Source organism: Pipra filicauda, unplaced genomic scaffold (genome assembly GCF_003945595.2).
Source record: "Pipra filicauda isolate LSUMZ 115617 unplaced genomic scaffold, ASM394559v2 scaffold146_size1912638_pilon, whole genome shotgun sequence".
Classification (NCBI taxonomy): Eukaryota; Metazoa; Chordata; class Aves; order Passeriformes; family Pipridae; genus Pipra; species Pipra filicauda.
Genome location: NW_024103951.1, coordinates 220357 through 246591, shown reverse-complemented (window position 1 = coordinate 246591; position 26235 = coordinate 220357). Strand labels below are relative to the sequence as shown.

The following is a 26235-nucleotide window of genomic DNA, read 5'->3' as shown; positions in this document are numbered from 1 at the left end:
CACAACTGGCAGCCTGGTGACCCCTGGGAATAGCAGCATTAACTCCAAAGGCCTCTACTGCTGGATACGGACACTTTTATGGAAATAACTGCTCCAAAGAGTTGGGTGAGATGCCTGTGCTGGCTTGATGCCTTGATCACAGCTTTCCCTCTCCCTGGTTGATGTTTTCCACATGCACACACACAACTAGAGCTCGGCTCCAGCCTCCATTCAGCTGCACTGGCTCCAGGATGAGCTCACTGTGACAAAGCCACGCTCTCTCCCACATGGCCATGCCAGCTCTAACTTTATCCCAGCCCAGCTACAACAAACGTTCTTTCCTTAGGACACAACCAAAACTCCAGTCCAGCCTTGTCTCAACCACAAACCACAGTGCACACATGGGCTTTGCAGTAATGAGGGAGATGTGGAAATAAGCAGTATTATTTTACCTTCTGTTTTACTTGGTGTTGTTCTTTCCCCGGGGTTCAGCTGTGTTTATACATCACCAATGACCCGTGGTTGGGCAGAGGGTGTGTTAATTTGTATTTCTTCATCAGCCATGTAATTTTTAGCAGCATCCTCTTTTGGAAAACAGAACAGCAGGGATGTGTAGTGTTGCAATGCAACGAACTTGGGATGTGTAACAATAATTCCGGTCGTTTCATGAAGATGGGCACTACAGAAGGGTTGGTGCTTTCTGGATAACAGGGACAAAGTCTGAGGGGCATCGACTTAGCTCTGTCCTTTCTGGTAAAGAATTTCCATTGTTACTAAGAATTGGCCCTTGACAATCAATCTCAGCTTAGTCACCAGATACATGTATTTGGGCATGGGAGGAGCCCTCTCCAGCAAGGTATGGATGTGACCAGAGCTTGCAGAGAGGGGTCTGTGAGTATTTAGTGAGAGAGAGGACCCACCGTGTAACTAAACGCGCATTTTCTAACACAAAATTTGGCAAAGCAGCTATCTGATAGATGTTCAGGGGAGGAAGTTGATTGCACCATGAAGTTTGTCCCTCCTGGACTCCAAAAGGAAGGCCTTTTGCAGCTGGAGGCCGTACAGAATACTTTGCCTTTTCCATCCAAGGCTTCCCTTGGTGGGAGCAGCCTGGAGGCCTGCTGGGTCCTTTGGGTCCTTTGGAGATCAAGGTCTGAGCCTTCAGCTCAGGTGGCCTGTAAGACACATCACCAACCTGCTGTGCTTCTGCCATGGGGTATTTCCAAGGCAAGCTGTGTGTTGGAAGAGTTTCTTCTCCACAGGCTGGAGCAGCAGATCTTGGCCACAGGAGGCAAAGCCACCAAAGGAGCAGCCACCAGATGGGTGCACACCCAGGAGGAGAATGGAATCCATCCTGGAGAAAGGTAGGATTTGATAGCACCAAAAGGAGACCTAGAAGCAGCTCTGTAGGCGGCTGGTGCCATTCCAGATGACCAGTGACATTTGGAATTCTAGGAAGTAAAGGACAAGAGGCAAACCTTGTAATCCAAGTCTCTTCCTTTGTTCCTGGATTTGCCCCGATGCCATCTGGGAGAGCAAGGGAAGAGATGTGGATGTGTGAAAACCACCCATCACATCAGCACAGTGTGCACTGGGATGCAGGTGAGATTTGAGAAGGGAGGCAGGACTAGGGGGTGGTCCATGTAAAAAGGTCTGGGAACCATGTGCAACAGGCAAGATAGTTTGGGCTCTTCCAGCAACTGTTCTGTTGTTTGAATGGATCCTTTATGTTTTCCAAGCTTTCTTCTTTATCTTTTTCCTTTATCTGTCATGTGGCACAAATACTTTTATCCTGTCTGGATAGTGCTGTAACTGCTTAGGTTGTGGAGTCAAGAGGTCCAAAGATTTTCACCATTATGTGCCCAGATATCTTTGATGCTTCAGAGGCACTGCAATTTCTGGGCTCTCTCAGGATATCTGTTAGAAGAGGCATTTTGGAACAAATCAGCAAAAAACCATGGAAGAACTGTGTGGGACAGCTTTCTCAAGTATGGAAGAACTCGTGCCTCATCCCACAGATGGGAATGTTGCTAAGGCTACCCTGAGTGAGAAAGGGATTGGTGAGACCCACAGGAAGCTGGGGATGGATTTCAGTGGCATCTGCCAGTCTCAGCGGAGGATGACCTTGGAAGGCCACAGCTTGATGGAGTAAATATGGACAGCAGATCTCTTAAAAGGGAAGACAGGCTTGAGGTGGGAGAAAGTCAATCTCCCCAAAGGTGCAGTGTGTTTGGAGTTGCTCTGGACACAAGAAGTGCTGCTCTTCTGGGAAAGCAGGGGATGAAGGAATGAGAAATAGGAACTACCCATGCTGAGGGAACTGCTACAGATGATGTGGAATAACCAGTGTCCATGAGCACCTCTCGCTCAGGCACAGGCAGGGCAGGCTCCCAGTGCCATGGTAGGGGTGGTCATTGGCTGAGGGTCTCCAGCAGTCCCCTTTTCTGGGTCACCTTGTAGAGCTGTATCCCTGACCTCACACTGGGTTCCCACCTGTGCTGAAGCCACTCTGGCCACCACCACCCATCTGCAGCTCCCTTTGCCCTGGGCCTGCTGGGAGGAGGGAAGGAGAGACAACCTAGCCATGTAAGAGGGTGAAGGCTACAGGGGAGGAGGGACCTGTGCAGGAAATCCAGGAGATCCTCTCTCCAAGGGAGGGCAGTGCTCTTGAGACCAAGCCTGGGAGCTGGACCTCCCTGCTGGGCCTCCAACAGCACTCTTGTAGCTTGTGTTGGGTGGGCACCATGGGTGGACCAGCCCTAGAAGTTGTCTAGAGGGCTGGTGCGGTCCAGGGACTCTCAGATTGTATGCCCAAGTCAATCTGAAGCTGGTCCTGCACCTTGCAGCAAAGATGGGGACACTGAAGCTGGGATAGCATCATGAAGGGTGACCTTCATCAACCAAGCCATGCCCCACTGGTCCTGGCTGCAGGGGAATAGGTCAGGAGCGACACAATTGGATGGAGAGAGTTTGCAGAGGAAAGGGGAGGAGGGTGACTGCTAATCTCAGCATTTCTTCCCAGGTTCATCCCAAAAACTTATCAAGGTGCAGTGTGACACTTTGTTCTGGCTGCAGGGCACTTATCGAGCTGTCTGGTCACTGCTGTTGGCTTTCTTTGCCTGTGCAAGGAGCCAGATCATGTGTAGGAATCATTTACTGCCTTTCAACCCCTCTGCCATTGCCAAGAGCGTGCAAGGGAACAGGCAGGCACTCGATGCTTTGAGCCAAAGGGCCGTGGACACCACAGCAGCAGTTACTGGCAAACACACAAACCCCAGGGCTGGATCCAACAGGGACTTTCTGAGATTAGTTCTGGACAAGGCAGGGGGTGGGCAACACAAAGAAAATAGCCCCTCCTGTGGTGTTTCAGCCCTGAGGGGAATTCAAATGTCACATCTTGGGAATTTTCCATCCGAAGCCCCTTGTAAAATTCAAAGCACTTTGCCTCTGACTCCTGCCAGCGGAAGGGTTCAGTGCCAAAGTGAAAGGCTTCCTAAAAATGGGCTGATCTAGGGAGGGGGGCGATTTAAGAGCTATTGAGAAACAAGGAAGGACAAACAGTGTTAGGTCATTGCTTATGCAAACACAGCCAAGGCTGTTCCTCTATAAAAGAGAGAGAAAGCAGTTCCAGAGCCATCACAGACTTGGAGGGGACAGTCTGTGACCAAGGCTGCTGCTGCCCCTCCTCGGCACCCGACTCCCTGCTCAAGTATGAAACTCCTACTCTCCACTGTGCTGTCCTTCGGGATAGTGGGTAAGTGTCTGCCGAAAGCAGTGCTTGGGGAAAGGAAGTCAAAACCATTGTGGACCCGGGCTTCCCCCTAGACAAGGCTTCTTCAGACCCAGGCAGCTGTTAAGTAAAAGCCAGGACATAAAGTGGTGTTGGCTTTGGCTGCTGTGGATCTGTCAACGAGGATGTATTTTGATTATTTTGAGTGTTAGTGATAGCAGCTTTCTCCTTGGGCAGCCCGTGGGGGCTGGGGGGAGGGCTGCAGCTCCCCACAGCGAGCTACCAGGCAGGGAGAAGGGATGATCGGCACCCATCACCACGGAGGGGACTCCTCAGGAGAGGCTCCGCACTCCTGCTGTCACAGGGTGAAGGGAAAAATCATCCTCCAGCCAACAGTTGTGCCGGGAGAGGAGCATGGGCTCAGCCACGGGGGGAGAGACTACTGCAAGACTGGCTGGTACATTTTAACCCACATGTGCTGGGTTAAACCTGAAGATAGTGACACTAAAATTGAGGTTAAATAATGAAAGAGTCCCTGTGCTTCCCCCTCTGCTCCTGCAGGGCTCTGTCCTGCTGCTGCAGCTGCACTTTTCTTGGGTTCCTGTGTGTTTTATGCCAAAATTGTGCTGCTGCAGGGATGACACTGCTTGGAGTGATTCTTTCCTCTCTTTCTGCTCACAGCTCTGGCAGGCATGGGCAGGTAGCTGCTGTCTACACCTGACATGGAAAGGGAAAGAGAGATGCCCTGCTGGGAGTAGGTAGCAGGTCTCTTCTGACCCCCTATAAAGTGTGGTGGGGGTCAATGTCTTCTGGTGGGAATTGCTGCCTGTGTCACTGGCATTGGAAAGTCCTTGAGCACCTTTTCTGAGTATTAGCACACAAGGTTGTTTTTTATGGCTTCTCTTTCTCCCCTGAATGGAAGGAGCCAAGAGGTTTCCCAGAAGCCCTGCAAGAGTGGCCAAGGCACTCAGGTCCCATTACCCTCCCAATGTCACCAATGCAGCCGGGCTGACTCCCTCAGGAGGTCCCCATCCAGCCTCTACCCTGGACAGGGTGGTTGCCAGCATTAGAACAAGGTGACCATAGCCAAGACTTGAAAAACATAACTGATGGCAGCAGAAATTAAGGTTAAAGATTGTTGACCGAATTCAGCACCTCCACTGGGAGGAGGGGAGGCATCTGCTGGTAAGGTTATGGCTCAAAAAGTAGGTTTGCTGGCGGGGTTATGGCTCAAGTACAGAGAAGAAATTTCAGAGGTGAAAGAGAAAAGGGAAAGGGCACACGTTAATCTGAGATGTTTGAATGAAATATGCCATCGGGGGTTTGGAGGGAGCGCGCTGTGCAAGCGACCTCTTGGTCTGCACAGCCCTGCTGGGAAGGGGCAAAGTTAAGGGTCAGCACAAGCTGGCCACATCCTTGAACTGCAAGTTTCCAGCATTTCTGGGGTTCAGGTTGCTGGAGAAGGTGTGAGTCTGTGTCCACCTGAGGTCTTTGCTGTGCTCTGCTCTCCCAGAACAGCCACACAGCTGCATTTACTGCTTGGGGGACTCGTAGAAGGGCTATGGTGGTGCTGTGGCATCTCTGTTTGTGGGTGTAGTGGGGGAGGTGAGATATAAAGAGACAGTTAAATATATCAGATCATCCAGCTGCCAAGGGGGTGAAAGTAGCAGAGTTCTGCACACAGCCTGGCCAGGTCAGAGCTGCTCTCCCTCTGGGGTTATTTGCAAAGGCCCTGCTTCGGTGTCTGCCTTTGCTCTCCATTTTTGCAAAAGCTTGAGCTTAATTTCTTCTATTGAAGCGTGTGGATTTGTTCTCATCCTGTGGATGTTGCTGTAAGCCCAGGCTGCTTGAATCATGATTGTCCAGGGACAGGAATGATCCTCTCAGACGTTTCTGATGGTGCAAGAAAGAAAGGACCTTCCTGCATGGCTTAGGAGGTGTGCAAGGGAGATCCTGCACCTCGCCGTCACCCAAGGCCGTGACAGCAGGGAACCAGAGACCTTTTATTTGCAAAGATGCTGTTTCTCTCTGATCAATGCCTGTCCACCCCTCTCAGACTACTTATTTCTGGTTCTTTCTATAGCTTTCTGTTCTGCTGCGCCCCCAAAGACAAACATCAAGTGGTGCACAATATCCTCAGCAGAAGAGAACAAATGCAATGTCCTGAGGGACCACATGCAACAAGACAACTTTGCATTGAGTTGCCTGCAGAAAGCAACGTACCTTGACTGCATAAAAGCCATCTCGGTGAGTGGGCTGCAAATACCTGGGCACTGAGGATGTTTCAGCAGCCTACTGCACCCGGAGATGGAGTTTTCTTTCAGTCACTGGTTGCTACCTGTGACCCCCCTGTAGAGAAGGAGTCATCCACAAGGATCCAGGAGAGACTCTGGGAAGAGTTTTTCCTGCTCTTAGTTAATTGATGAAATCTCTTTGTTGTTTAGAATAATGAAGCAGATGCCATTAGCTTGGATGGAGGTCAAGTTTTTGAGGCAGGCCTTGCCCCCTACAAGCTGAAGCCCATTGCTGCTGAAGTCTACGAACACAGCGAAGGTACATTTTCATGCAGTGTTTTTAAGCCAAGTGGTGGTAACAAACTGAGAATGCAAAGGCCATCCTTTCCATGCAGAGTTCCCATATTATTTCGGTTGAGGGTCCAAAATATTGCCCCTGGACTACAGATCTCAGAGGGGAAGGGGTAGGGGGCAGTTCAGTAAAATGTGAATCATCACCCACGGCCACAGTGTCACTGCAGTGGAAAGGGGCAGAGCCAGTGACCCATTTCTGTTGTTTGCTGCAGTGAAAGTCTCTGATCCCATGACGGGATGGAGAGCACCATGAGCAGAAATCATGGTCCTTCTGAAGCGTGGCATTAAAATTGTGCTGGTCCCAGAGATCTTCTGCTTTCAGTGGCCTTGAACTGTGAGGGTAAAACACGGAGCTAGATGGCACAGATCAACTGTGTACCCCCCTGTGCAGTGAGCAAGACAAAAAAAAATCATTGAAGAGGCAACAGCATTATAAGTGGTTGGGGAGGAACACCCAGTTGAGATCACTGAGGCAAGAAGTGCGAGCAATACCCAGGAAAAAAAAAAGAGAAGTATAAAAAGTGCTCTGCACCATCCCTTCTGATAGGAGTTAGATCCATGTCTCCATCCCTATTCATTCGCTGTACAATCCTTCATCTCTCCCATCTTTCTCCTGGGAACCAAACAGATGCTATTTCCTCACCACATCCAAAGCTCCCAATCTCTTTTGACCTCTGCCCTGGAGTTCAGCCTGTTTGTACACAATGTGCAGGATCAAAGCAAAATGGCAGAGTAGTTCTCAACACGGGAGCTAAGAAAAAGAGATATTAAATGGAAGGCTGAGGTCTCTACCACCCCTAAAACTCAGTCACTGTATCCATGGACTAGGTATAATTTTAAAGATTAAAATTGGACTTTCAGTCTCACAAAGTATGCTTCAGTGCATATATGCTTCAGTGGGCAACAGCATTTGAGAAGAGACTTGCCAGGGGAGATTTGCCAAAAAGACTTGTTGAAGCTCCTTACAAAACTATGGCTCATCTGATGTCTGTCCTGTGGCAAGGCACTTTGAGTGTGATAGTGTTTTCAGCTCACTTTTTATTAGTTGAAATGCACAGCACTGGTTCAATATTGGCAGTGTAGCTCATCCCTAAGAAAATGAGAAAACCATAAGCATTCAAACAAATTCCTAGTTATATGGAAGTGCAGCACTTTGTTCCCTGAAATAGGGGGTTTAGTAGGATTTGAAATGTCCCCAAGTCCTGTTTTCTCATTGCTTTATTGCTTTTTCCTGCACTGCAGGCTCCACCACCAGCTACTATGCTGTGGCTGTCGTGAAGAAGGGAACAGACTTTACAATAAATGAACTGAGGGGAAAGACCTCCTGCCACACAGGCCTGGGCAGGTCTGCTGGCTGGAACATCCCGATTGGGATCCTCATCCACCGGGGAGACATCGAGTGGGATGGCAAAGACTCGGGCTCCATTGAGCAAGGTGAGGTGGCAGGGGCGGATCGACGGTGGGAGTCAAGCCAGGGGTGGTGGTACAATGAAAGAGATGTTGCCCAATGTTCGGGGGGGGGTCCAGAGGTGGCTCACAGGGCACTGGCATTCCTTGTGCATCCCCTCCCTTCCCATCCTTCTAAAAGTGAATTTCTGACTCACTATTGCTCGTTTCTCACCCACAGCCGTGGCCAATTTTTTCTCTGCCAGCTGCGTCCCCGGTGCCACCACTGAACCCAAACTGTACCGTCAGTGCAAGGGGGACTCCAAAACCAAAATGTCCCGCACGGGACCTTATTCTGGATATTCTGGAGCTTTTCAGTGAGTGAGAGTTATTTGTCCTTTGGGGAAATATTCTAGCTCTGATGCATGGAAGTTTTCATTAAACCAGGGAGGGCCGTGCTGTATTCAGGGGTCCTGAGAGGACTGAATTACTTCTCTGCCATCATCATTTCTTCCCTGCCAGCATAGCTTTTTTTTTTTGGGAAAACCACTTCTCTATGGCTGCAGTTTGTGCCAAAAATAATTTGCTGAAACAGGAGATAGAGAGCCACAGTGTCTATTTTTCTAACTTCTCTTCTGTTCCTCCCCCCTGCAGCTGTCTGAAAGAAGGAAAAGGAGATGTGGCTTTTGTGAAACACACAACTGTTCAAGGTAAGCCTGCAAGATCTCTTGTTTCTCCTCTTTCTAGTCCAATATCTCGCTGCCACTCCATCCTGCAATTCGCCTACACTGTGCAGCTTTCATTCCTCCCCATGTTGGCCCAAAACCTCTTCTTTCATCTCTTGAAACATGTTTTGTGCATTCTGGAGTAAGCCATCCTTGTTATTGAGAAGCAGGATTATGGCAGGTCCACTTTTTCTTCTCTGAGGTTCTTCTTTGTATATGGAAAACCTGTTTAGTGCCGTATCTCAGAGCCAGCTGTAATGTGAGCAATTGAGCAGGTCACCCATCCCTCTGGGAGGGATTTTGGAGGGAATTCACCCACAGCCAGAGTTCACTGACTCTGTACATCTTAGAGATGGAGGATGGCCTTGCATGTCCAGGACCTGCAGTGAGCTCAGTGGAGGGTCACCAAGGCTGTCATGGGACAGGGACAACTGTCCTGCAAGGAGATGCTCTGTGGGGGGAACTTGGTCAGCCTGGGGACCAGATACAAGGGGAATTTTTTTCCCCTTGAGGACAAGAAAATAATGGGACAGTTTTCCCAGGACAGCTGTGCATTCTCCATCCTTGAAGGGTTTCAAGATCCATCTGGAGCAACCTGGTCTGCCCCTGCCTTGAGTAGGAGCTTGGACCAGAGGTCCCTTCCCACCTGAATTCTCTTGTAACCTCAGTCCTGGGCTTTTTCTTCAGCCTCGACCTTAGTTACCTAATGGCCTTCACAGACCAGGTGCAGCTCCTGACCTGTTCAATCCATTTGTATGCTGTTTGTAAACCTATTTGTATCCATTTGCACATAAATCCTCTTACTGTTGGATTAGTCATGACAGAGGCAGAGACGATCTCTCCTCCTCAGGCATTGCTTTTGTACAACCACCGTGACCCCAGTCCCATTGCAACCTGTCTCCTGCAAAGAATTCTACCCTGAGCTCCAGCAGAAACAAATTAATTACAAAGCTTCCCTAGACGGGATTTTTTGGTCTATTTTCATGGTGATGCAACTCATGGTTCCTCCCTTCCTCCAGAAAATGCCCCGAATGAGAAGGAGGAGTACGAGCTTCTGTGTCTGGATGGCACCCGCCAGCCCGTGGACAACTACAAAGCCTGTCACTGGGCCAGGGTTCCTGCCCACGCCGTGATGGCTCGAGATGACAACAAGGTCAATGACATCTGGAACTTCCTCTCCAAAGCACAGGTATCATTGTTCTCTCCTTTCCTTCCCACAGCATCCCCTTTTCTCTCCTCTGGCTTTGGTTGCTCTCTCCAGCTTTCCAAGAGTTTTGGTTATGGTCATATGCTGATTATTTTTCCCCTGTGGCAGGAAAAATTTGGCGTGGGCACAACCAGCACCTTCCACCTCTTTGGGCCACCTGGCAAGAAGGACCCAGCCCTCAAAGACTTGCTTTTCAAAGATTCTGCAGTTCAGCTGAAGCGAATCCCATCACTGATGGATACCCAGCTCTACCTGGGCTTTGACTATTATGGTGCCATCCAGAGCCTTCAGAAAGGTAGGCAGGGCATGAAACACCAAAGTCCTGTCAGTGTGTGGAAGTGTTGGCATTGGCAAATATGTCTGGGCAAAAGGAACACGATTTTTTCAGACACAGATTTATCATCTGCAAAATATTTCCCATGTAATCACATAATCTTCACAAACGTCACTTACAAAAGGAATTTGTTGAGTCCAAACCCAAAATAACATCATCACCACTGTGACAAAGACAGAAAATTTGCACACACTCCATACAAGTTATGAGAGATTGGGCACGGTCAAAACTGCTTCTCAGAAAAGCCATTGCTGGATGCAAAAAGAGGGAAGAACCTGGAACACCAGGTCCAGCACTGGACACTTGAGGGAAACAGCTAGACTCATCAAGCATTTACTGATGGCTTTCTGAAAGTCAAACACCCCACAAGTGTATCTCCGAAACTCACTTAGAATGAATAGTACAATTTAAAGTACCTCACTTCTGTGAAGTGGCATTTATGGACTTCACGTAACATCAGATTATTCAAATGCTGTTTCACAGAAGCATAGCTAGGTTGTAATTACCCAGCTCAGTCTGGTCTTAGTCTCATGGTTGTCTGGGCTGTGAGGAGTGGAGAAATGTGAGATATATTATAGGCAGCAACACCAAGTATTATTAACACATGGGGGTTTAGTGGTCATCCTGTTTTAGCTAACAGAAATCTGCCTGAGTGGCCTGTGTTATGCAGAAATTCGCCTTTCAGATCTGTAAGTTGGTTTTTGAGCATCCTTCAGCTTACAAATCACCCTTTCTCCTTGTGCCAGCTCATTAGACAGGAACATCTTGCCCCGAGCAGCAGCAGGTCGGTGTGTACAGGCAGTTTCATGGCCGAGTCCCACGGACTTCCCACCCGGGAAGTGGCCCATTTGCTCCATAGGGCTCTGGGCTTATCCTGGTTTTCCCCTGGCTTTCCAGACCGCCTGACCCCCAGCCGCAGAGGGAACAAGACCCAGTGGTGTGCGATAGGCAGGGATGAGAAGAAGAAGTGTGACGTCTGGAGCGTGATGAGCAATGGGGAGGTGGAGTGCATCGTGGCAGAAGACACCAAGGAATGCATCATGAAGATCATGGTATGGTTTTTTTTCCCCCTTTTCTTCTCACTGTGAACTCTCCAGCTGCTTCTTTTACAATCTGATCTCCAAAAAGCCCTGGCCTGGGGACACACAGTGTTCCATTACTGTTGCAGAAAGGTGAAGCAGATGCCATCAGCCTGGACGGAGGCTTTGTCTACACTGCCGGCATGTGTGGCTTGGTGCCAGTGGTGGCAGAGAGCTATGAGGGTAAGCACAGCCCCTTCTGTCCCTCAGAGCTCAGGTGGTGGGGAATGGGCTGGTGCCAAAGCGCTGGGTTTATTCTGGAGTCTAGAACGCAGATTCAGTGCTGTCCTGCAGAAAATACATGAGGCAACTCTGCTCAGCACTCATCTCGTCTTTCCATGAGGTGGGAGGAGAGCAGGCATGGATAGTTGAGAACATGGCAACCTCCAACTCCTCTCTTCTTTGTTTTAGTTCTGTTCACATCCTGCCCCTACCCTTTAGCACTGGTCTCAGTAAAACCAGTTGTTTTAGCTCAGAGGAGCAGCTGGAGGCTGTGCTTTGTTCTTTTGATGCACAAGGCGTTCCTGAAAGAGTCACTTCTAGAATGAAGTTTCTCCAGAAATTAGTGAGCTTGATCCTTTTTTTGGGTTTGAGTTCTCTTCTGCTCAGTATCTTCTTCTTTTCCTCTCCCACAGAGAACCACTGCAGTGAATCGGAAGAAGAACCAGGTAATTGCTACCAACAGAGGGACAGAAAACAGTCCTGAAGGATATAAGCAGTAAAATATATGCAGGCATGAGTGGAGAACAAATGGCCTGTCTCCACACAAAGAGCCACGGTGTCCAATGTAGATATTAAAATTTTGGGAGTCAGGTTTAACAGTCTGGGTCTGCAAGGAGATACCAAGGCAAAGCAAAAAGTAACAGCAGAGATTTGTGTGGTCACATCACAACAGCATCAGGGCTTGAACAGGGAAAGAGGGCCTGGACTGTAGCATTAGGGAATTGTTCTTTCTGGGAATGGGAAGGGGGAGAGGAGGGAAGGTTTTTGTCCTTTGCTAAAGAGAGAATAAGAAATCAAGAGGGGATAAGAAATCCTCATTTATGTCTTGCTGCAGCCTTCTCACATACTCAAGTGTCAGGGTAGGCAGGGAAATGTCAGGGATAATAATTTTCCAGAAGCATGGTGGAAGTAGATGCATCACATCTACAAACACTTCCATTTTTGCTGCCCGGCCAACAATTTATAAGTGCAAAGTATTTCTGTTTACTGTTCATATATGCCCATTCCCAAGAGAAGCCGTTGGCCTCCTTAGGGATTACGGTGGGATCCTCGGGTCAGGCATTAATTCTCCTCTATTTTATTCTCTGAAAGCAACCTACTTTGCTGTGGCTGTTGTGAAGAAATCTGACAGAGATATCACATGGAACAACCTGCAGGGTAAGAAGTCGTGCCACACCGCCGTGGGGAGAACTGCCGGCTGGAACATCCCCATGGGCCTGATTCACAACAGGACAGGGAACTGCAACTTCGGTGAGTCCAGTTTGGCACCTGTTTTTTCCAGCTGGGAATCTGCTCACAAAAATGTTTTCCCTTCCTTCATGTGGTCTTCAAAGTTTCTCGTGCCTCAAAGATTCCCGCTTGGAGGTGGGAAATGGGAAAGGCTCTGTTATTTAAGGCTTCACTGAGCAAAATTTTAGGCTCTTGGTGGCTGCTTCAGATTAAGATACAGCACATCAGGTGCCTTGGGGGGCTTTGCTTTCTATTCACATATCTCCCCTTCCCTTTGCAGCAGCTCAACCAAGAGGTATTCCCAAAAATGGAATATGGGCTGCCCTGGTGCTTGTGCAGGGTGTGGAGTGGGGCTAAAGGATGAAACTCAGGAGGGAGGGGGAGGGCTGAGAACAGGGGACAGAGGCTGATTTCATTCAAGAAACTGAAAGGGACTGATCCGACTGCCTGAGAATTCATTGAGAATTGTGGTCCAACAAAAATAATTTGGAAATGTTATCAACCAAGGCAAAGTAAACACAATTATTAGACAGAAATCTCTAACCAAAAAAAAAGGTATTAGTGTGAGTAAGTTTTATTCTCAGCCTCTCCATCCTTCTGCCTGCTTTCTCACTGTCCCTTCTCCCCCCAGAGCTCTGGCATTGCTGCCAAGTGCAGCTCTGCCAACCCGTAAAGGCCGTGCAGGCTCAGGCTGGCTCTGTGTGAGCTGGGAAAGGTTTGCAGGAAAAACATTCTTCTTTTTACACCAAGATAGTGCCTATTGCACTTAAGCCTTAGGCCCTGCTTCCTTGTAGAATCACAGAATCACAGAATGATTTGAGTTGGAAGAGACCTTAAAGCACATCCAGTCCCACCCCCTGCCATGGGCAGGGACACCTTCCATGAGCCCAGGTTGCTCCAAGCCTCGTCCAACCTGGCCTTGGACACTTCCAGGAATGGGGCAGCCACAGCTGCTCTGGGCAACAATAACAATAATTATCAATAATAACAAGACACAAGTTTCACAGTGAAAACCAGATGCACGTGATTTCCATCTCCCCGTTGACCAGTAACACAAAGTCAGGGCATTCAACTCAGGTTATTAAAACAAAAACTAACTTTCCAGGAGAGGAAAAGTGAGTTTTTCCTATTCCTCCCTTCAGATGAATACTTCAGCCAGGGCTGTGCTCCTGGATCTCCTCCCACCTCCCGCCTCTGCCAGCTCTGCAAGGGCTCTGGGGGGGTCCCTCCGGAGAAGTGCGTCGCCAGCAGCCACGAGCAGTACTATGGATACACTGGAGCTTTGCGGTGAGTGCTGGGAACACTCGGGCTGCCTCTGGCTAATCCCAGGGGTTATGGGTGGATCACAGCTGGAGCACAGGCTCATGTTGACACTAATTTGCTGACCTCCTCTTTTTCTCTGTTCCACCACAATGTCTGTAATATTATACATATGTGACATGTTTTGTCTTTGCTTCCTGAAAAATGATGCAAAATCCGTGAATTCTGTAAAACTGATGTCCTGATGCCCCAGGCAAACCAGGAGAGACACAAGACCTTCTACAGTGGCAGCAATGCTCCACTTTTAATACAGATGAGGAGTGCAAAGTGTTTCAGATACCTTTAAGATATTCATGGCAGGACTCCTAGACCTGGCTGTCCTCAGAGATTAATTGTACAAAATAAGACACAGGTGTAAATGAAATCTGTAGGAAAGGGCCAGGATTCAAGCACACACATCACTGACCTCTTTCTACTTCCCAGGTGTCTGGTGGAGCAGGGGGATGTGGCCTTTATTAAGCATTCCATCGTCGAGGAGAACACTGATGGTACGTGGTTATTGCACAGCTCGTGTCAGGGCTGCCTTCCCCTTCTGCCTTATTACTCAGATGTTGTGAGGCTGATGTTCTCCTGCTACACAAGACTTCTGAATCTCCAAACCCCTTCTCTGTAAAGGCAAAAGTAAAGAAAGCTGGGCCAAAGATCTGAAAATGGACCAATTTGAGTTGCTGTGCACTGATGGGCAACGGGCAAATGTCATGGACTACAGGAGGTGCAACCTGGCCAAAGTTCCCACACACGCCGTGGTGACACGTCCTGAGAAAGCAAAACAAGTCCGTGAGATGCTGGAGAGACAAGAGGTTTGTAGTGCTGAGAGTGGGAGAAATGCCCTGGGGTTGCCCTTAGGCTCTGATTTTCCCCAGGTCAGAGTAACGTGGAAGATTTTACCTGGTATGGGGAGACAGCCTTGTCCCTTGTCCTTGCCCTTCCTCCGTCCCTCCCAAACCATTCTTTCTCCTCTACCACCTTAGCAAATACAACTTCAGGGAACAGCTGGATCGTAGTAGCTGCTGCTGTCACACTACACTTATGTGACATGAATTTATCACCTCCTTTCTGGGCTCTGCTCTTGCTGGTGTGTCTCAGAAACTCCTCTGGGGTGCCCGGTCTCTGCCACAGCTGAGGCAGGCTCAGCCCCCACAGCAGCCCCCCTGCACACACACAGTCCTACAGCCACTGGAGCCAACATAAGTGTGTTAAACCATCTCTGTTTGTCACTGCAAACGTTAATATTTGCTCCATCCAGGCTCTGCTGAGAGGCCCTTGGGAAGTCAGTTCCTTTTGCTCCCACCTCATGGCTAAGGCACAACACCTCCAGGCAGCACCTGCTGATGGGCTCTGCATGATAAAACGGGGGGAAAAATGTGCCCACCCGTGACAGATCCCTCCTCTAAGCACATGGACAGAAAATTCACTCCTAAATTTCTAGAGCCTGGCTTGGGGCTCCCCAGGATGATGGTGAAGAACCAGAACCAAGAGTTAAGCTTGCATGAGCTGAATCCTGCCAGCTTCCTACTTCTCTTCTCATTGTGCCTTTATTTCAGAGACTGTTTGGAGCAAAAGGAATCAAGAATAAGGATTTCAACATGTTTGCATATGAAACCAAGGATCTCCTGTTTAAAGACTTGACCAAGTGCCTGGTGAAGCTCCGCGATGGAATAACGTACAAGGAATTCCTCGGAGATCAATACTACGCTTCACTTGCCAGCCTCAACACCTGCAATCCATCAGGTAACTGGAACAGCCCAAGGGGAATTCTCTGAATTGCAGTTCTTACCTCACAGGCATGGACAGTTTCTTCTGGGGCTGTCCATTTAATGCCTTTTAAGCAAAATGAGGATAACTCAGAAGGATGCCACTATACTTTTCTCCAAGGTCCTTGGGTGAACTGAGAACAGACTTAAAATCTGCTGCTTTGGCAGCAACATGAATAAAAGATTTTCCCTCACCCTTAGAAAATACACACTTGGAGAAATGGCACAAAGAACACACCTGGACCCATCAGTGCGGGCCCAGAGTGATCTGTGGTTACTGCCCTTTTTTTTGTGGCACACCATGGATTTTGCAAGTGATGACATTGTTGGCATCACTGTTGGGACCAGAGTGTTTAAAGGCAGGATCTGAACTTCTCCCTGTCCTTTCTTTTTCCAGATCTTCTCCAGGTGTGCACCTTCCTTGAGGACAAGTAGTGAGCTGGGAAGGATTCCTCGCTGGAGGGGGAGAAAACCTCAATTTATGACTCCCCTTGTGCCCTCAGCACTGAACACTGACGGCTCTCTGCCTTCACTGCTTTCTCTGCCCTCCCTCATCACTCTGAAAGTGGCTCCTTGAGACTTTACAGTTCTCTGCTGCCATCACAGCAAAAAATAAAATCTCTAATCTAAACAGGCATCCTGATATTTTTCAAAATGGTCCTTAAGCCCATTCCTTCCTCAGCATATCTTGCTGTAGGACAGATACCAATGTGGTTATTGCCACTTACATCTATTGCTACCCATTAGAGAAACTTCTTTCACCATTTGCTAAAGCAAAATGGATTCAATGCATCTTAGAGCCCAATTAACAGGTGTTTTGTACTCTCTGTGCTTTTTCTTTGCCCAGGTTATCCCATTATCTCCCCAGCAGATGACAGTTCCCAAGTGTGGCTGGGACACAGGAAGAGGGAAAGTGTTTATGTCAGGGAAGCTGAAGGCTGCAGAAGAGAAAAAAAAAAAAACCAAACCAAAGTAATACAGTGGTTGTAAGATGGGAGGTGTGAATAGAACTGCTCTGTCTCATATCTCAGCTGGCTGAGTCACTTCCACCTGGCAGGACTCTTAAAACACGTAAACTTATTGACAGGGAGAGTCCAGGCTTAGGATTCCTTTCTGGAAAAAAATCTAGGACTTAGAAAAGTGTGTGTTTTGGAAGTCTGTCAGATGTGCTGCTGACCTGAAAACAAACATGTAGGTTTGTTTTCTCTGAGTCTGATCCATGGTGAAAACAAAAAGGTGAGATAAATAGGTCTGCTGAGGCTCTCTGCTTCAGAGGAGCAGTCTGGGGTCATCCAGCAGATCCTAGCCCTGTTGCCATGGCAGACACAGAGGAGTTGTTGAGGGCACAGAGGTGCTGAGAGCTCCTGGCCTCGAGGGAATGAATATTTTGATGATTTCTGGATGCATATGGTAGGTGTGGCGAGAAGGCCACCAGCCTGACTGAAGATCCCCCTGGATGACAGAAATGTAGGGTGTGATGGGAAAGGATGACATGTAGTCCCTCACATTTATGTAGGATGAAGTACACTGGGCAGGTGGCTCTTTTAACCAGTTCTTCAAAACTAGGAAAGAAAGAGAATCAATGCCTCTAAGTTGCTTCTACAGCGCACTATGGCTGAACTTAGAAATATATCCCTAAGAGAAGGGAAATCATTTGTGTTCTGTATCAAATGTAATCCTTTGTCCGATAAGTAAAAGGCATGGATAAAAGGAAGTTCACTAGAGGATCCTTCCGGTGGAAAGGTACCTCTGGGGTTCTCCAGTCCAATCTCCTGCTCAAAGACAGGAGTCAACCAGGTTGCTCAGGGCTTGACCTCCACGACCTCCCTGGGCAGCCTGTCCCGCTGCCTGGCAGCCCTCAATGGGAGGAGGTTCCTCTCTCACCCGCTCTGAACCTCTCTAGTTTCAACACATTCCCATTGTTCTTCATCCTGCACCACCGTGAAAAGCCTGGCTCTGCTTCCTGATCTCTGATTCAAATGGGGCTGTACCTTTTTGGGTCACAACAGCCTAGGTTTGGGGTAGAAAGGCTGGAAAGCTGGGAAAGGCCCTGGGAGTGCTGGTGACGGCAGCTGGACACGAGCCCAGGAGTGTCCGCGTGGGCAGGAGGCCAAGGGGCTGGAGCGTGTGCAGGGAAGGGAACGGAGCTGGGGAAGGGGCTGGAGCAGCAGGAGGGGCTGAGGGAGCTGGGGGGGCTCAGCTGGAGAAAAGGAGGCTCAGGGGGGACCTTCTGGCTCTGCAACTCCCTGACAGAAGGGGGGAGCCGGGGGGGGTCGGGCTCTGCTCCCAGGGAACAAGGGACAGGACAAGGGGAAACGGCCTCATGCTGTGCCACGGGAGGTTTAGACTGGAAATAAGGGAAGATTCCTTCCTGGAAAGGGTTGTCCAGCCCTGGCACAGCTGCCCAGGGCAGCAATGGAGTCCCCATCCCTGGAGGGATTTAAAAGCCATGTGGATGTGACACCTGGGGACATGGGATAGCGGTGGCCTTGGCAGTGCTGGGGGAACGGTTGGACTCAATGGCCTTGGAGGGTTTTTCCCACCCCAACTATTCCATCATTCCGTGTTTTTCCGGGCTCAACATTCCCGGTCCCCCGGAGAGCCTCAGTCCGCCCAGGTCTCCCGGGGGAACTACAACCCCCATGAGACCCCGCGCCCACCCTTCCCGCCCTGCGGCGGGGCCGGAAGCGGAAGTGCTGTGGCGGCCACGTGTGCGGCCATGGCGGGCGGGCTGGAGCCGGACCTGGCGGCGCTGCGGCGGGAGCTGAGCGGCCCTGCCGTATTCTCTGTGCTCATCGCGCTCATCGCCGTCGCCGTCACCTTCCGTGAGTTGCGGGAACCTTCTCTCCCCCCGCCCAAGGGCCTGCCGCGCTCGCTGAGGGGGCGCCGGTGCCGGCGGACGCGGGCTCGGGCGTCCCCTTCTCATCCTCCTCCTGCGCCTCCTCTCTCCCGCAGTGATCTGGCGGTTCGTGCAGGGCAGGAGGAGCAGCAGGAAGGCCGTGCTGCTGCTGGGCCTCTGCGACGCGGGGAAGACGCTGCTCTTCGCGCGGGTGAGCGGGGAGGGGGTGCCCGGCTCCGGCATCTCTCGTACAGAGGGGAAGGCGCTCTCTTTAGTTCGGGTTTTATTCTCTTACTGAGACCTTTAAAAAGGTGATTTTGGAGATGTAAAGAGGGATGGAGACCGGGTTTTGTCTACCAGGGAGTGTCAAAAGAAATGGTCTTTTGTTTCGAATTTGTCGCAGCAAAAGGTTTTTGGGTACTTGAACTCATCCAGGTCTGCAGCTTCCCCCCGAGGGGCAGCTCCGATCTGTGCTCGGTGTGAACGGAGACAGGACCCGAGGAAAGAGCTGGAGCTGTGTCAGGGGTGGTTTAGGTTGGGTATCTGGGAAAGACTTCCCCCAGAGGGTGGTTGGGCACTGAACAGCCTCCCCAGGACAGTGGTCATGGCCCCAAGGCTGACAGAGCTCAAGGACAACGCTCTCGGGGACATGGTGGGATTGTTGGAGTGTCTGTTCAGGGCCAGGAGTTGGACTGGATGGTCCCTGTGGGTCCCTTCCCGCTCAGAACATTCTGAAAAGACTGAAAATGCAAGGAGCACAGTTTTTAATTAACTGGGGAAAATGACCCTTGCAGTAAGTTCCTGCATGTAAACTGAGATCGGATCTCTGGAGCCCTTTACCCCTCACAGACCATCCCAGTTTCTGAGCAGATTAAAGGTGATGCCAGTGATTCAAAGCCTGGACACTGCTTGGAGTGTTTTTTAAGCCTCTCAGGCTCCTTTTTGTGAGAACTACCTGTTCCCCACAGCTGCTGTCGGGCAGATACCGGGACACCCAGACCTCGATCACCGACAGCTCGGCCACGTACCGGGTCAGCCGGGACAAGGTGAGTGCACAGCAAGGCTGGAATTGTCTGGGGCTGCTCCTGCCTTCTCCTGTTCCCTGTGCCAAACCTGGGTTGATCTTTTTCTGCTGCTCAGTCCCCCGTTTGCCTTGGGTGCAGGGCAGGATTTTTCCAGGCAGTGCACATGAAGAAAGTAGGGAAATGATGGGATTTAGGGCAGGTTCTTTTTACTTTGCTGCTCAAGCAGTGAAACCTTTCTGGCTGAACACCACGGCTGTGGGGGCAGCATGAGGGAGATTTGTGAGGGGCATCGTTCAGTCACGGTTGCCTTATTTCCTTGGTAGTAATTTCTGGTTCTCCGACAAAAACCTGAAATTAAAAGCTTCATCAGGCTTAAGCAGAGTCTCCAGCTGCACTTTATATGGTCTCAGAAAGGATTTTGTTGCTTTTAGGTCCCAGACTGCCACAGACCTGGTTATTTTCAGCTTACGGCAATTCTTTCATTCTGGAAAAGTCTCTTTCTCTTGCTGGGTGCACCTTAACTGCTGGGAAATCGTGAAAGTAGGGGGTGTTTGTGTGGCTTCTTGTCAATCTTCACTAAGTGGTGATAATAAGGTTAAAAACTTGGTAAAGGGCTTTTTTTTTTTTTTCATTTTTGTGTCTCTAAGATTGAGCAGACAAGCATTTGGAGGGGGAGAGGTAGTGGAATGCTGCAAGGCATTTCTTTTTTTTTTAAATGATAGACAAGGTTTCCATTAAAATCCAGGAGCAGGAAGGTCTCCTGTAGTGTTCCCTCCACTCTGGAGAACAAGGAGCCTTATCTGGAGAGCAGTGACGTGGACCTAGCTAGGCCATTCCTTCTCTTTCATGCCCTGGCTTTGGCTGTCAGGCTGTGGGAAGGGAAACATTTGCAGCTTTCAGATGAAAAAAAGAAGTCTCTTGCAAAGGCACTTCTGTGTTATTCCCAGCGAAGTTTGGTGTACTTAGGGAGACTTGCAGTGTGGGAGTAGGTAACTTGGTTCAGAGGGTTTATATTCTATATTTGCAGGATGCAAATCCAGGTTTTCCCCAGTCCGTGATCACAGGCACCCCGAGATCAAGTGGGGGTAACACCTTGTTTCTGTTCCCAGGGCACCAGTGTGACCTTGATCGACCTTCCAGGCCATGAGAGTTTGAGGCTCCAGTTCTTGGAGAGGTTCAAGGCTGCAGCCAGGTAACGGGGAGGAGATTGGCAGGGCAGCAGGGGGCAGGGGATGTTTTGGAAAAGGATAAACCAAGTGCTGGTGCTGGGAATGCTGTGAGCTGTGCTGGTGGTGTCCTGACAGTCAGAGCTCTGCTGTGGGGTAATGGAGGGGAGTTTTTGCTTTGCTTTTATGGAATATATTGAGTTGGGAGGGCCTTACAAGGGTCGAGTCCAGCTCCTGATCCTGCACAGGACAATCCCAAAAATCATACCATGAATTCCTTGCTTTGCTGTGCTTGTAGTGCACCAGGTGACAATGCAGCTGCAGTGGGGAGGGTTGGGGGATGTGGAATATTCCTGGGGCAGAGAAGGAAGGAATTCCTGCTGGGGCTGGACATGGGGTGTGTTTCAGCCAGGAAATGCTGCTGCCCTGCACTTGGGTTGGACAAGGTCAGACACGGAAACAAATATATCAGCCCAGGCTGGAATTCTTGCAGGGGAAGATGGATACAGAGCTGCAGCCCCAGCACATTTCTTCCCTCTCTCCCCAGAGCCATCGTGTTTGTGGTGGACAGCGTGGCCTTCCAGCGGGAGGTGAAGGACGTGGCAGAGTTCCTGTACCAGGTCCTGGTCGATGGCACCGTCCTCAAGAACGCGCCTGCGCTGCTCATCGCCTGCAACAAGCAAGGTGCCCTGGCCTGGGCCTGGCATCCAGCCCTGCAGGGAATGGGATTCATGCCATGGGTGCTGAACTCTGTAGGAGCTGGGATTTCAGTGAAGTGAAGGCTGGAATTTAGATTTAAACTCAGACTACTCAGCAGGAGCGTTTTTAGCATCACTTGAGAGACCTATAGCTCTTCGTGTGGGCTTAAGTAAGGCAGGTGCTTTCTGCCTGAGCAGAGCTGTTCCTCAGTCTCCAGGCAGCAGGAAATAGGATCAGCTTGAGCATAATGAACTATTCCTACACTCTCAGCAGCTTCAATGTTGAAACCAGTCATTTAGCTGCCAAGAGTCCTTTGGACTAGCAGGAACACCCAGTTACTGAAAAGGACTCGATTTTCAGATCCATACAGTTTTTACAGTGGAAGTGTGGATCCCCCTGTAACAATCTGAAATTTTTGGGCAGTATCAGGTCTGGGTTTTGTAGCTGTTTTGTGCACTAATTCAGGAGCTGCCTGAGGCCTTCGTGGCTCCACATGCCCTGTGTGAAAGGCGCTGTGTGGAACTCTGTAGTGCCAGGACAGGGGGGAGTGCTGGGGCATCAAACCCCATCCTCTGAAGCAGCTCCCTGCCCAGCAAGAAGGAATTAAATCCCTGTGTTGTATCAGGCTGGTTTGTTGTTCCCATTGTCTGAGATCCCAAAGCTCCAACATCCCTTATCCCACACAGGCACAGCTGTCCTTGTCCCAGTAACTCTGGTGACTGCACAGCATGAGCTGGCCTTGCTTTAGGAGGGGGAGCCAGCATTCTGAATTCTGACAGAAAGCCAAAGAGCTGATTTCCTTTTCTTTTCTCTCTCTAGATGTCACAATGGCAAAATCAGCAAAACTTATTCAACAGCAGCTGGAGAAAGAGCTGTAAGTATGGAATGGGATCTCGATCCCTCTGAGCTCCTCCTCTTGTCTTTTCTCTTACCTCAGTGCTTGGTGAGCTCCCTTGAGCCATGTCTGAGTTCAGTTGGCAAAAAAGCAGTCTCTTTTGTCTGGGGGCTCAGCAGTGCTGGGTTTACAGTTGGGCTCGATGATCTTAGAGGGCTTTTCCAACCTGAATGATTCCATGATCCAATAACCCCTTTGGCCAGCAGACGGCAGCAGGGATATTTGTGCTGGTTTCTCTCCCAGGCTGAATATCCGACCTTCCTGTTTTTAAGGCAGGAATTAGTTGCCACATATTCACATTCTCCAGGGAAATAAGCATTGCTTGGTTGTGGTGTTGAGCATTTTCCAGCTGCCTGTGTGCAGATGTTGGGTTTCTAGGCAGGTCACATGTGCCCTGGTACCACTGTTATTCCTGCAGGCTGGCAGATTGCTGCCATCCTTCCCTGGCAGCTGCCATACTTGGATGTGTATGAGTGGAAAACCCAAGGAAGTGTCTGCTCACTTATTCCTGAACTCTGGGTGTGTTATTTCCCTTTGCCCCTTTAATTTAGCTCCATTCTGTGAATAAGGAATATATGGGAGCAGTGGGGGCACTCGATCCCCTTCTCAATCCCCAGATTGGCACACCCAGGTGCTGTGTCAGGGATCCTGCTGATCCCTGATGCCATAGGTGCCTCTCCCTTCCCAGTTAACCTGTTAAACTGGCACAGACCCTGAGGACTGTAGGCTAAATCTTGTGTAATTCCTGTGATCAGTGGGGAAATTGAGCTGAGGACATCATCACCTGACTCGTGCTGCTGTTTATTGCAAAACCAAACCTGCTCAAGCACCTCTCCTTCAGTGCCCTCCTGCCTGTCTTGCTCTCTTGAACCTCTGCAGTTGTGACTTCCAGTAGTGGCCAAAGCTCCTGCCTGTGCCTCCCAGGGCAGAGCCCTGGGCCTTCTGTCCTTGGTGTGGCTGCATCCTGCTGGCAGAGCTGCATCCCAAGCATCTCAGCAGCCACAGTATTCCCCTGGTTCCCAGTTCCTGACCCTCTCCCCTCTCTCTCTGCAGCAATACCTTACGGGTGACCCGCTCTGCAGCCCCCACCAGCCTGGACAGCTCAGGGGGTCCTGCCCAGCTGGGCAAGAAGGGCAAGGACTTCGACTTCTCCCAGCTGCCTATGAAGGTGGAATTCGTGGAGTGCAGTGCTCGGGGCAGCAAGGGGGAGGAGGGAGATGCTGACTTGGAGGGCCTGGAGAAATGGCTACTGAAGGTCGCCTGAACAGGGAAGGGCAGGGCTTGGGGGGCAGGACACTTGGGGACTGAAGGGAAGAAGATAGTCTGGAGCTGTAGAAAGAAGGACCTGAAGCTGGAATTGAGCACTATGGGAGATTTTCCCAGATTGTGTTTCGTTGCACATTGCAGTGTCCTACTGCAGGAATATTTTTCCCTTTTTTTTTGTGACTTTCTCTTGTTTTAGAGTTGAGGGAGTGGCTGGCTCCTGGCAGACTCTTTTTGTCCTTTGCAGACCCCTCCTCTCCAGTTTGGTGCTTCCTCCATCACTCAGCTCATCTGTTGTGTTCTTTTCTTTCCCTGTCTCCCTGTAGCATTACCAAGTGTTGGGAAGAGCAGGAACAGCCTTCCCAAAGCCCTGTGCCCATAACAAAGCTGATCCTTGCATTTCTAGTCTCGGGAACCCAGTAGCTCTTCAACTATCCATGCAGGAGGTGGGGAGGGTTATATTTACCAAGGATATTATATTCTATTTCCTGCAGCCAGAGTCTTGTCAGAGCATGTTTGTCATGCTCTGAACTCCTTTAGCTGAAGATCCAAGGCTGCCTGCTTCAAATCCATGGTGCCCATGGTTTTGGGCAAAAAATTGTTGTTTTTTTGGGTGGTTGTTTTTGTGAAGATGCATCTCCTTGAAAAGCAGAGGCCAAGCACCAGCCTCTGTGTAAGGGGGATGGAAAGGTACCAATGAGGCCACAATTGGTTTTAAGTTATTCTTTTTAAAAGTATTCCTGAAATAAATTTTTTTTTTTTGCTTAAATGTTTGTTCTCAAGTCTTGCTTTAGTCTATGTGTTTGCCTTGGCCCTTCTCAGCGGTGTCAGATCCAATTGGATGGGGCTCTGCTCCTGCTCAGCATGTTTGGGATCAACCTTCCTCCTCCATGACCAGGTCTGTGTTGTCAAAAAGCATCCTCTTCTGCACACACAGGGCTTTGGGATTGGGTGTTTCTGGGTGTGTGTTTGCATCTTAGTCTGAATGTTAGAGAATTGGGAAATACATTGATAAATTGACAATCACATAGCAAAAAAATGACTGAAAAATGTTAAAAGGAGACACTTAGCTGACACACACGGGAAAAGCCCAGCCAGCTGCAGGGCATGGTGGTTTAGGTGACAGAGCACCACTGCTGTGCCATGGAGGTGACTGTGGCACCCCATGGCTTCACAGCTGGGTGGAGATGGCTCAACTTTCCCTGCAGGACTGTGTGGCTGAGCTGGAGCTGTCCCAGAACTTCCTGTGCTGGAGCTGTTGCAGAGCTCCCTGTGTTCTTTGGGCCTCACTCCATGACCTGCCTGTCAAATATTCGGGGCTGTTTTTCCCCAGTGGCTGAAGGAGAGGGAGAAGGACAGAACTGGAAACTCTGAATGTTGTGTTCTTGGGGTTTTTTTTCTCCTCAGTCAGCTTTGTGCTTTGTTCTTTGCTCTTCTGCCCTTGTTCCTAGTCTGTGACTTTGTGCTGGCCGGGCATGATGCTCCTCAGCCACTGCAGCTTGGCTTGTTGGGATGGCTTTGGCAGGACAGTGGGATAAACTCAGTCCCTTCTGCTCCAGCTGTGTTCACACATCTGCAGGGATTGAGGCTCTCACTGTACTCTAAAGCTCTTTTGGTCAATGTATTTTGCTATGGGTTGTGCTCCAGATTGTCCCCCTGGAAAAGGCAGATATTTTTGGAGGAGATCGATGAGCACAGTGAGATCTGGGATAGCAGAAACCAACTGACAGTGGAGGAGAGGTTGCTAAAAGGCAAAGAAAAGCAAAAATAATAATGCCTGGACATCAGCATCCTGAGGGTGGTGGTTTCCAAGGGTGTTTAGGGAAAATCTGCCAGGTGGAGAGGGGCAGGAATAGCATGGACAGACCTCAATTTCATAGAGACTTGCTGATCCAGAGCAAATCCACCTCTCCTGCCCTTTCACTTGACTCCCTTTGTGAGCACAGATGCAGCAGGGCCAAGAGCACAGGGAAAAGAACAATGCCTTGCCTCTCATAGCAATGGGATAAGGACAGGGGCTGAGTACAGTTACCCAAGAAAACTAAAAGAAAGCCCAAAGCCCATTGTACCCTGCCCAGAGCCCTCTGCAGTGTAGAATTGATATGATTTAAAAGTAGCTTCAGTGCTTGACAAGTAGCTGCAATTGCTGGGCCACAGGTTGAACTTTAACTGAACCACGTGGCTGTGCTGTGTCAGTCAGAGATGGATCAGAGGGGAACCTGGGGAATCTGATCATTAATAATAGTAAAAATCGTTACTAATAGTTAGAATAGACAAAGCTGCAGCTTAAATATTACTTAAAAATTGATAGCTGGAGCAAACAGCCCATAGATCGTAATCTGTGAACTGTAACAACCCTGTCACAGCGTGGAGTAACAGAACACACTGAACCCTCACCAAAACCCACCTCAGGGGCTGAAGCAACAGTTTGGTACCGTAACAGCAAAGCCATGAGGAGTGGAAAGGACCCCAGCCCCTGCTATGGCTGTTGGTCAGGACTGTCGTGTGAGGGAGGGGGAATGAAGGTTGTAAGGGGATAATTGCCCAGGGATTTCTTTGTTCGTGGTCCCGCTTTTGAGGCACCAGCTCGAGCAAGCAAATACCAGAATTGTCTGTGCCAAGAAATGTATCAAACGGGGGGAGAGCCTCAGGTCAAAAATTGCTGCTGCTTGCAGCCCTGTTCCTGTTGGACTCGGTGATCCAGAATATTCTGTGATTCAGCACAGCATCCCCCCTGCCTTGCCTGGCTGCTGGGGTCAGCTCAGGAGGTGGGGGGAGACCAGGGAACCACCAC

The 26235-nt window shown here is 49.8% G+C and overlaps 1 protein-coding gene across 1 annotated transcript; it reads left to right on the top strand.

Moving 5' to 3' along the window:
- The first annotated feature begins 3398 nt into the window (after positions 1–3398).
- LOC113992213 (ovotransferrin) lies at positions 3399–24210 on the top strand. The gene is made up of 25 exons (XM_027729299.2): positions 3399–3733; positions 5793–5956; positions 6154–6262; positions 7540–7731; positions 7925–8060; positions 8338–8393; positions 9428–9597; positions 9724–9910; positions 10847–11001; positions 11118–11211; positions 11664–11696; positions 12343–12501; positions 13623–13767; positions 14224–14288; positions 14416–14600; positions 15345–15531; positions 15952–15985; positions 16612–16625; positions 18155–18379; positions 18510–18604; positions 19362–19439; positions 20528–20610; positions 21132–21268; positions 22103–22157; positions 23232–24210. Exons 1-25 carry the CDS (start codon positions 3691–3693, stop codon positions 23440–23442), a joined length of 3012 nt encoding a protein of 1003 aa, XP_027585100.2. The 5' UTR covers positions 3399–3690; the 3' UTR covers positions 23443–24210.
- Positions 24211–26235: the final 2025 nt, after the last annotated feature.